General features: G+C 43.9%; 1 protein-coding gene across 2 annotated transcripts in view; it reads left to right on the forward strand.

Moving 5' to 3' along the window:
• The first annotated feature begins 248 nt into the window (after positions 1–248).
• Positions 249–10,217, forward strand: part of GHR (growth hormone receptor) — a 233,673-nt gene continuing 223,704 nt past the window's right edge. The window contains exon 1 of one of the 2 annotated variants that reach the window (XM_081826072.1): positions 249–716. Coding sequence is in view for 1 of the 2 variants with exons in the window: in XM_081826071.1 (XP_081682197.1) it covers positions 1,451–1,463 (13 nt within the window). In the remaining variant the exon portion in view is untranslated. Of the gene's footprint in view, positions 717–816; positions 1,464–10,217 lie in introns of those variants that run through there. The other variant, XM_081826071.1, reaches the window with a different exon arrangement.

Consider the following 10,217-nt stretch of genomic DNA (forward strand, 5'->3'; position numbering starts at 1 on the left):
AAGAGGCAGGTGGAGAGAGGCAATGTTTGGTTGGCTAATCACGCTTTCCAAGCGATCTTGCTCGCTTTTTTCCTCCATTCCTGCAGATAGCTAACTTTTCTTTAAGTGTTCCTTTCAATTTGTTGACTGCACTTAATGCTCTTTTAGGTCCTGCCTTCTTTTCGGGAACAGGAGTGGGCGGAGAGGAAGTGTCCTGCCACTACCAATACTTTCCTCTAGGAGGAGCCGCGCAGCCCAGAAGAGAGTGACACGCACCAACTCCAACTCCTTCGCGGGGAACGCTTCATCCCAGCTCCTCGGAATGCTTGGCCCGGACGGCGCTCCGCGCCTCCGCAGCGGGTCTCGAACCGGTCGCCCCGAACTCCCGCTTCCCCTCGCCGCTGCTGCCCGGGTCGCGGGGGCGGCGGGCCGGGCCCGGCGTGACCCCTGGTGAGCGGCGGCCGCCGTTTCCCACCCATCCCCTCCCGTCCTCCCTTCCCGTTTCACCCCGCCCCCTCCTCCTCCCCAAGCCTGACAGCCCGCGAGCTGCCAAGCTGGGCGCAGCCATGGGAAGAGGAGGCGGTCTAGGGAGCGGCGGCGGCGGCGGCGGCGGCTGCTGCTGAGCCGAGGCGGCGGCGGGGACCCCGGGCTGGGGCCACGCAGGCCGGAGGCCCCAGCGCCCTCGGCCCCAGCGCGGAAGCGAACCCGCGCTCTCTATCCCAAGGCGAGACTCAGAGGTACTGGAGCGGGGTCGGGGGCGGGGGTGGAGAGGCTCAGGGAGTTGGGCTCTTCTGTCCCCCCTTTTGTGCCCGGGGGCCTAGGAGTGGACCGGTTGTTTATGAAAGTGGGGATCTGGCTTATGTATTTACACGAGTCATTTTTTTCCCGGGGGACTTGGGGGTTGGCTGTGCTCCCCTCCTCCTCGCGAAGAAGTTGTTTTCTGCTGGTGGGTTGTTGTAACCCGATCCACGCTGTGGATGTGTGTGTGTGTGGACATTGGTGGTGGGCGTCAGGAGTTGGGGGCGACAGGCGAACCATCCCACGCTGGCGCCTGCTGTGGCCGGTGTTTGCGGTACCTGGAGGGGCTTCCTCTGAAGCCAGGATTGTTAAAGTCGTAAAAGTTTTGCGTTTCTCTTTGACATCATCAGCCGGGCTGGGGCAGGAACTGCTGAGGCTGCCGCCGCGGAGCGGGGAGAGGTCCCTGGCGGCGCGACCCGAGGAGAGGGGAGGTCGTCGGGCTGTGCGCGTCGGCACCGCGCGCTCCTCCCCAAAGCGCACCGCCCTCTGCGCGTTTGTGCCGACTGCAGCCACGCTTTGGCACCCGCGGAGCTGGGGTCAGTAGAGTCACGGCCACCAGTCCCCAGGAGCTGGAGTGGGTGGACATCGTGGCAAGCCGAGCACCCCCAGCCCCTGACACACTTGTGGTTATGAAATCAACCAGGCTCAAAGTTTTGACAGAACTGCCCGAGGCATGAGAGCTGCGGGTGAGTGGGGTAGCCGCGTGTCAGGGGAGAGGGTGCTGGTGGCGTGCACAGGGTGCCGGGCAGGGTCACCCACTCGCGGGTGCGTGGGGGAGTCTTATTTTGGGGCGAGTGCTTTATATATAACCCGAGTGGGGACGCCGACTCGGGCCCGGCTGCGGGAGTTGGTAACCTGGCTTCGGGTACGCGTGCTGTATGGGTGTACGTGCGCGCTGTGTGTGTGTGCGCGTGTGTGCGCGCGTGTGTGCGCCTGGGGAGGCGTGTCGGCGCCTGAGCCAGTAGGGTGTGCAGGGGGGAGGAGGAGGCCAGAGAGGTGCCGCCTGCCCATTTGTGCAGCCAGGAGACCTTGGAAGGGACAGGGAAAGGTAACGGGAGGCCAGAGGGTTGGGGAGTCGCAGGAGTTCCTGCATAGGATTTAAATACCACGGACTTAAAAACACTAAACTCCCATCCAAGTACTAACCAGGCCTGACCCTGCTTAGCTTTAAAACACTAAACCCATTGCCTTTGAGGAGCTGAAGGCTGGAGGAGGAGGTTTCTGGAGCTCTCAGGAGACTTGCATAGGAGGACGAGGGTTCTATGTGTAGGTACAGAACCTTGGAGGCCCAGACCCGAGTTGGAGCTGCAGGTCTGAGATTCCCGGGGTGTAGCTGGGCACAGTCCAGAAACTAGATGGTCTCTGGGGTGTTTACCTTTAGAATCCCTGGCACGTGTGCCTGGGAAGGCACTCACCTTTCATACATGTTGCGGCAGCTGTGCCGTGAGCAATTGGTGTTCTAGGCTAGTTTCCACCTGGGTCACCCTGCTAGTCCTTTTCTCTGGGGTGCCAAGGTATATACACTTTGGAGGTAATTAATGTGAAATATTTTCCAGAAATTAAAATGCTAGATAGAAACAAAATGACTTAGTCCACAGGATTGTTAGTTCCATCTTTTCTGTGATTGGGGATTCTGTTTCCTTTTGAGAAAAGCTTGTTCCCAGATTAGATTTCTAGGGGTCTCTGGTTATTTACAGTTTCTCTTCAGATGGACTTCAGATGGAGCTGGAAGGATGTGTTTTCACCCAGAGATCCTTGGACATCATTTGTAGTTTAAGCTCGGCCTGTCCTTTATCTCCTTCCACCCTTGTAAACTTTTTGATTCACATAAGTCTAAGGAAAGTTGGTGAGCCAACATTCAGCTTTCCATTTGGAGTAAATATATCACAGTGAAATTATAGTTTTGGTCTGCTGAATGCTATGGAAGGCCAACACTTAATAGGCTAAAGTGTGAAATGAAAGTCTATAAAGGCAGTGACAAAGCCATGACTCTCCAGTGCATTTTTTTTTTCAAACTGAGCATAACTTTGCGTTGCAAATATTTGTTCTAGGCAGAGTTTGGGGCTGTGTTTTTTTATTATTAGTGCGCAAACAGCAGACTCCACATCATAAACCACTTAAAATGGATACTAGGCATCTTCTCTATGCTATATCTGGTGCTTGTGTTAACAGATGTTTACAGTGCTTGGTTACCTACGGGACTGTCATGTGGAGTATCTCATTAGGTCCGGACATAGTGTTTATAGCATAATGTAATAAATGGAGCCCCAGTTGCAGCCTACTTCTGCCAAGCGCATGAAATACCCCAGCATGGAAACAAATCTTGAAGTTGGTCCAACTTGGCGAGGCTTTTTGGCTATCTGCTGGTGAGCATTGTTAATGTAAAGATAAATCTGAGTGATACAGTGAGAATGTGGCACAGTAAATTGTTTAACTTAGAAAAACAGGCATGGGTTATATTGATTAAATTTGTGAACCTGAGGATTAAACTTCTCTGGTCACTCCACTGGTAAATTGCACAGTTATGGAGACTTGGTGTAGTTTTAGAGAACAATTAAAGATATGTCAATAATGCAAATAACTTAATGTGTTCACATGTGTCCATAAAAACCCTCAATTTTTTTTAAAAAAGAGAAAACCCTGTAACCTCTGTGGTAATGATTTAAATAATATGAGATTCCAACTCATCTAATCACTTTCTGAACATTGATTTGATAAGAACTGAATTTGGTAAGGCTTTAGAATCAGCCCTCTGCTCATTGTGTAAACAAAGCAATGAGGGTGTCTTTTAGGGAAGTGATTTTTTCCCCCCACCTTGAACAGTATAATGTTAATAACATGCCCAATAAAATGTTTGATGAGTATGGTAACCACCTTCAGAGGTACCTATCAGGTGCATGAACTTCCACCTCAGTAGCCCTTTCTGTAAATGGGCCAGCCCACCTCTTGAAAATAATCAGCTGGCAATCTTGCTTCCTCGCTGGCCAGTCCATTCTAGGACAGATTCATTTTTAGAAAGTCCTGCTTTACACTAAATCAACATTTTCTTCTACCTATTGACCTACTGTTCAGTTGCTAGAGCAACACACAATGAATCTAATCTCTCTTCCCTTTAAGTGCTATATTTGAAAACAAACATTATGCGCCTTCTTCCTGAATTCTTTCTTTTTTTTTTTTGCTATCGTTGCAGTTCTTCTCACCCACAGTGGGGTCCCACCCTTCCCTGCCCTGACAACATGCCCCAGAGTCCGCATTCACGATACCCCTCATCATGTTTGTCATCTAAAACTCAGATGTGAAATCCTTAGTTCTGGACTTTCTGCATCCATTAAGGCAGCTTAATATTCATGAGCTATTTTAGCCATCTCATTACACCGTTCACTAATTTCTAAGCTGTAAACAAGATAACAACTTACTCTTTTTAGATTATTAGTCATCCATAGTCAAGACATTATAATCCTTCAAAATATTTTTTATGTTAACTGTACTTCATTAACAAAAAAATATTTTTTTATGCCTGAATTTCCTATCTATGGGAAGTGTCATACTGTGCAGGTACATACAATCCTACATGCAATGAACATAGTTACTTAATTTCTCCCTATCAAAGGAACACTAAGCAAAAACAAAAACAAAAACAAAAAAACCAGCTGTAGAATGTTCTGAAGACAAGCAAATTGAAGTTGCATATCACAGACAGGTAGGAACAGCGAGGTATTCTTTTCCTGGACCTTATTGTGTCTGCTTCCACAAACATGAGTCAGTCCTAGCAATCAGGCATTTATTGAAGGCTCGTTCTATCCCAGTCTCAGAGAGTATGCCATCTGGCCCTAAATGAGGTGAAGGTACATCTGACAGAAATGCTTCCTCAGGCAACTGGGATTTAAGATGTACACACAGGACATGACTGAGTCAGCAACCCCTTCTTCTCCTGAAGGTAAATGGCCCATCATGTCACAGGGAAGTCAAAAGCAGGTATATCACTACATCAGTTCCAGGACAGGTTCCTGCCTCCTGTTGTGTGTCTGGATCCAAATCAGGCAAGGCTCTGATGGTCTTCACTGACCAAGTTCTAGCCTTCTTGGAGGAAAGAAGCAAAGCTGGTATATACAGGGGGAGAGGGTGTGGTTCAAGGGCAAACACTTTGGTGCCCATTGGACCTCAGTTTGAATTTGAGTTTTACCACCAACAGGCACATCAGCTCCTCTGAGACTCACTGTTCTCCTCGGTGAAAATTATGATGCTTAACACCCAGGGCTGAGGTATTGACACATAACCCCCGTAGCATTTACGGCCTGTACTGCTCATTGGACACCTGCCCGATATGATGGATTTCCCTTTTATGTATCTGTCTGGGGCTTCCCAACTAAGTTATGTTTCCCCTGCTACCAGCTGGGAATCTGCCACAGCTGAGAATCTTCTGTCTTCTTGCAAGAGATGTTTATGGTTGATGATGATGACGATGTTGTTTTTCTCAGCAAGTCTGAATGTGAAAGAACGAACCATTTTTTATTGGCAAAGAGAGAAAACCAGCCTGTGATATGGACTGACATCTGGGACTCTCAGAGGTCCTCCTTTGCACATTGACCTTTAGTCAGAACAAGGAGCCAGTGACAGTCTGTGCTCTTTGATGAAATTATTCATGCTGTCCCCCTCGTGTGTGTGTGTGTGTGTGTGTGTGTATGTTTGCAGTAAGATTCCTCACTAATCCCCTAGCATTATGATCTCCATCTATATCACATTTGCTTCTTTGCTTTATTCTGTTCTCGTAGAAAGGGAGGAAATAATCAATGAAAAGGGCCTATTTTTTTAAAGTTCAAAAATTCATTTCACAACTCTACCTTCTATCTAGCCCCCACCTCCTGCAAAAAAAAAAATAAATAAAATTACAGCAGACCCACTGACAAGTACTTAGACATGTAATTTCCAAACGAAAGTTCTACTTTGATATAAGAAACCCTTAAGTTAGGATGGCATAATATGAAACCATAGTTAACTCGGTGTCAGAGAACTTGGTCCCCCTTGAGCTTTGCCTTCCGTGGGCTTTGTAATTTTTGCAAACTGTTGAACTTCCCTGGTCTTCATATTTCTTACATGTTAATAACAGACAACAACAACAAAAACGAGGAATAAACAAGATGCCATCTTAGGATTCTTTGGGGGGCCATGATTTGAATTCATTTAATTATTGAATTTCTCTTTTCTCTCAGAACCTTTGGGACTTCGCTTGAAACTCTCCAAGAACACCTATTTCATTTGTTTTCAGTTTCCTGGTCTGTTTTTTCATATCTGTCTTCCTTGCTAGGAACAGTTCCTCAAAACAAAATAAATTTTATTCATTTTTATATTTTTCCACTCTTTGCTGGATGCTTGTAAACACAGCAGCCGTAAAAAGTGTTAGTCTAATTAACATGGAATGCCTTGGATAGTCGAGCTCTAATTCAGATCACTTATTTAACAAGCTACAATTTTCAATATAAGCATCAAGAAATAGTGTTGCTTATTTTATTCCCTCACCATTAATATTTTTAGTCAGTTAAGTAAAACAGATAAAAGTGTAATCATGGCTGTGCTTCCTGAAACAGTACCAGCTCATCATGGTCTGATGCAGAAAATCCCTTGGAAGCAGTTTTCTTTTCTTTTGTTGTTTGTTGTTGTTTTGCTTTAAGCTAAAGACAATTCTGCTATGAGTACCAGACTCTTAAAAGAAGGACAGAAAGGATCCTTGTTTAGTTTCAACTTCTTTCTTCAGTCCTTGCTTTTCACTACCTTTTAATAGAGGCAAATGAAGCCTTAGGTCAGGCATCAATTTTACCAAATAATGATTCATAAGAAGGCTGTGATTTTGTCAGAAATTGTTGGGCTGTGTTTTTTTAATTAACATCTAAACCTACCTTCAAATGCTCCATTTCAAAATCAGTAGATAATTTCTCCTGCAGAGTCCTTAAAACTTCCAGATGTGTTTACTGCTTTGATTAGACCTTGCTTCTTTTGTGATTGACAAGACTTCAGTCAGTTTTCTTTAGAATAATATCATTATAATCCCAATGCGTTATACTTCTTAGATTGTGAATTTGTTTAAACATAAACAAGTCTATCTCCAGCTGGCTGGGCTTCTAAGTGAAATGTGTATCCCACGGAAAATGCTCACTTCACGGGGATTTGACACAGGTGGAGGAGAATACTCTGAGAAAGCCCTTATTCCGTGGGAGAACACCAAAGGATTTTGCAAATTGAATAGGTGCTTCTCTGTACTTACCTATGGTGGACAGCCTGCTATGCTAGACATTTGCTCCAGTAACTCCTCCTTGATTATTTCCTCATTTATATTATTTAAAAACTTTAAAGAACTAAAGGACCTCTGTTCCGACCATAAAGTCATTGGTCCAAAGAAAAATTCATTTTTTCTTGTTAAAGACATGTACTTTATTATAATAAGCATCATATGTATCTTTTTCCCTTGAGTTGCCATATCAAAAACAAGTAGAGTGTGACCATTGCAAGACAGACATCCAGAGTTCTCTCCCCACGTGCTTATTGACACAAAAGGTGCTGCCAGTGATGCACTCGGCTTTGGTGATGGCTGGTCATAAGCTTCCGTCGGTCTTCCAGTTCTGACTGCCACTGGCCAGGCAGCCTTTGTCCCTGGTCAGGATGATGGCATATGAGATCCTAATTCACCCTATCTGCCCCTTCTTTGGACATCTTCAGGCTAGGTTATTGTTATCCCAGAAAACCTCAATTTGGCAAAGCAAAGTGAAAAACAGTCTGGGGGAGCCTATATGAATGATAAATTATGGAAAGAGTACTGAAGACAGAGCCTTGACAGTGGCTTCTTGACCTAGGGGTAGAAGAAGATACCAGAATCCCTGGGCAAGATGCTGATGAATGAAGAAAAGGTACCACTTTGATGCCTAGCAAGTTAGAAAGATTAAAGAAAGTGGAGCAAGAATGAAGAGGAATTATTTCTTTTATATTAGCACTCAGCATAGCATTTATTTCCTTTAGAGATATTGACAAAACAGTGCTTTGCTTGTCATAGAATAGTTGTTTAATAAATATTTTTTGATGACCTTAGTTTGTAGTAAAACAGAGAAATTGAAGTGTCGATAAGACGGATGTGGTAAGTTGGACAAAGGATGTGGATAGAGTCAGGTGATGACTAGGATCTAAGCTCAGAATGCAAATTGGTATGATTCTCCTTAGATTAATGGTAACGCCCAAACTTGATGACCAGCTTTCCCAGGTGGATCCTGTTCAGGGTCTTGGCAAAGTCAAGAAATTTTTAATATTTGAAGCAAGATGGAGACATGTTGGAATTTTTCTGTAGGACTCAGTAGGGTTTGGGAGACATACCCAGTTGCAGCTCTCAGTATACCCCTCATCAAAGAGCATACAATTTTAATTTTCTTTGCTTTCATCCTGTCAACTTTAGTGTTTTTATTTATTCCTTATAGTACATGTAGGGTATGTGAGAATTAGGAATGTCATCTGAAAAGTACTTTGAAAACTACTTGGGAAAAGATGCTGAATAAATAAAATTTTTTATTAGCCTGCAGGATGTAAGTTTGGCCAAGCTAGTGGTATTTTTGGGATCACTGTAAAAAATCAAAGACAGAACACATATTTATTGAGTCATTACTGTGTTCCCAGGAATGTGCTAGACACTCTGGGGAATATAAAAGTAGTATAAGACATGACCCTTGACTTTGGGACCTAGCATTCAAGCTAGGAAGGCAACACTAATAATGTCTGTTGTGTGATTAAGGAACAGTGGACAATTATACAATTTAATGAAAAATTCAATTACAGACTGGAAATGCTATATTTATTTTGAGAGAAGGGAAATCTGTTTGGGCTGCAGTATTTGGGGCAATGGCTTATAGGCAAAGTGGCTTCTGAGCCAGTATTTTAAATATGGTACTTTTTTTTTTTTTTTTTTGATAGGTAGATGTTTTGTGTGAGAAGGTTAGGAACTTAGCACCAGGAGACATATCTGCGTATCTGGAGCTCACTGGGGTTACTTGTAACAAGGGAGTAGGCAGGGTATACCAGGCTGTGGATTTGTTTACACAGAAGCCTTCTTCATTGCTTATCATTGATGTTGTATGTAGATCCATCCTTAGGGTGGGGCTATTGGGATGGCCACCCTGAACCTAGTCCTTGCTGGAAGGGGATGACTGTTGCAGGGTGTTTCTGCACACTTATCTTTAAAAAAACAAATTTTTTATTACATATAATGTATTATTTGTTTCAGGGGTACAGGTCTGTGATTCATCAGTCTTACACAATTCACAGTGCTCACCATAGTACATACTCTCCCCAGTGTCCATCACCCAGCCACCCCATCCCTCCCACCCTCCTCCACTCCGGCAACCCTCAGTTTGTTTCCTGAAATTAAGAGTCTCTTATGGTTTGTCTCCCTCTCTGGTTTCGTCCTGTTTCATTTTTCCCTCCCTTCCCCTATTATCCTCTGCCTTGTTTCTCAAATTCCTCATATCAGTGAGATCATATGATACTTGTCTTTCTCTGATTGACTTATTTTGCTTAGTGTAATACCCTCTAGTTTCTGCATACTTATCTTATATGAACATTATATAAATTCAATTTGAAAATTTCTTTAATAATATTCTAGAAGATCTATAAACGATACCAGCAGTATGGCTTCCTTTCAAGAATATGATCTTGATTGGACCCTACACTGGTAGAATTGGCCTGTGATTCCCTCCTTCACTTCCACTTCCCTGCCACATGCTGTAATGACAGTTTTGGCCCAGTAGTCAGAGGGCCTTATAGAACTTGAGATCATCCATCAGTGTTTCTCAACAAAGGCACTGCCTCTCTGCTAGGCAGTGTCTAGGGGTATTCGGAAATATGATTGTTACAAGGACTAAAAAGAGAGAGAATGCATGAGTAGACATTTTCCAGAGAAGACATACAGATGGGCAAGAGACATGAAAAGATGCTCAACATCTCTGATCATCAGGGAAATATAAATCAAACTACAATGAGCTACCACCTCACACCTGTCAGAATTGCTAGAATCAACAACACAAGAAACAGCAGGTGTTGGCAAGGATGTGGAGAAAGGGGAACCCTCTTGCACAATTGGTGGGAATGCAAACTGGTGTAGCCGCTGTGGAAAACAATATGGAGGTTCCCCAAAAAGTTAAAAATAGAAGTACCCTATGATCCAGCGATTGCACTACTTGGTATTTACCCAAAGAATATAAAAATACTAATTCAAAGGGATACATACACCTAATGTTTATAGCAGCATTGTCTACAATAGCCAAATTATAGAAACAGCCCAAGTATCCATTGACTGATGAATGGATAAAGATGTGATATATATATATATATATATATATATATATATATATATTCCTAGGTATTTTATTCTTTTTGATGCAATTGTAAATGGGATTGTTTTCTTAATT

Source organism: Leptonychotes weddellii, chromosome 7 (assembly GCF_054177405.1).
Source record: "Leptonychotes weddellii isolate Sample4059 chromosome 7, ASM5417740v2, whole genome shotgun sequence".
In the NCBI taxonomy this organism is placed as follows: domain Eukaryota; kingdom Metazoa; phylum Chordata; class Mammalia; order Carnivora; family Phocidae; genus Leptonychotes; species Leptonychotes weddellii.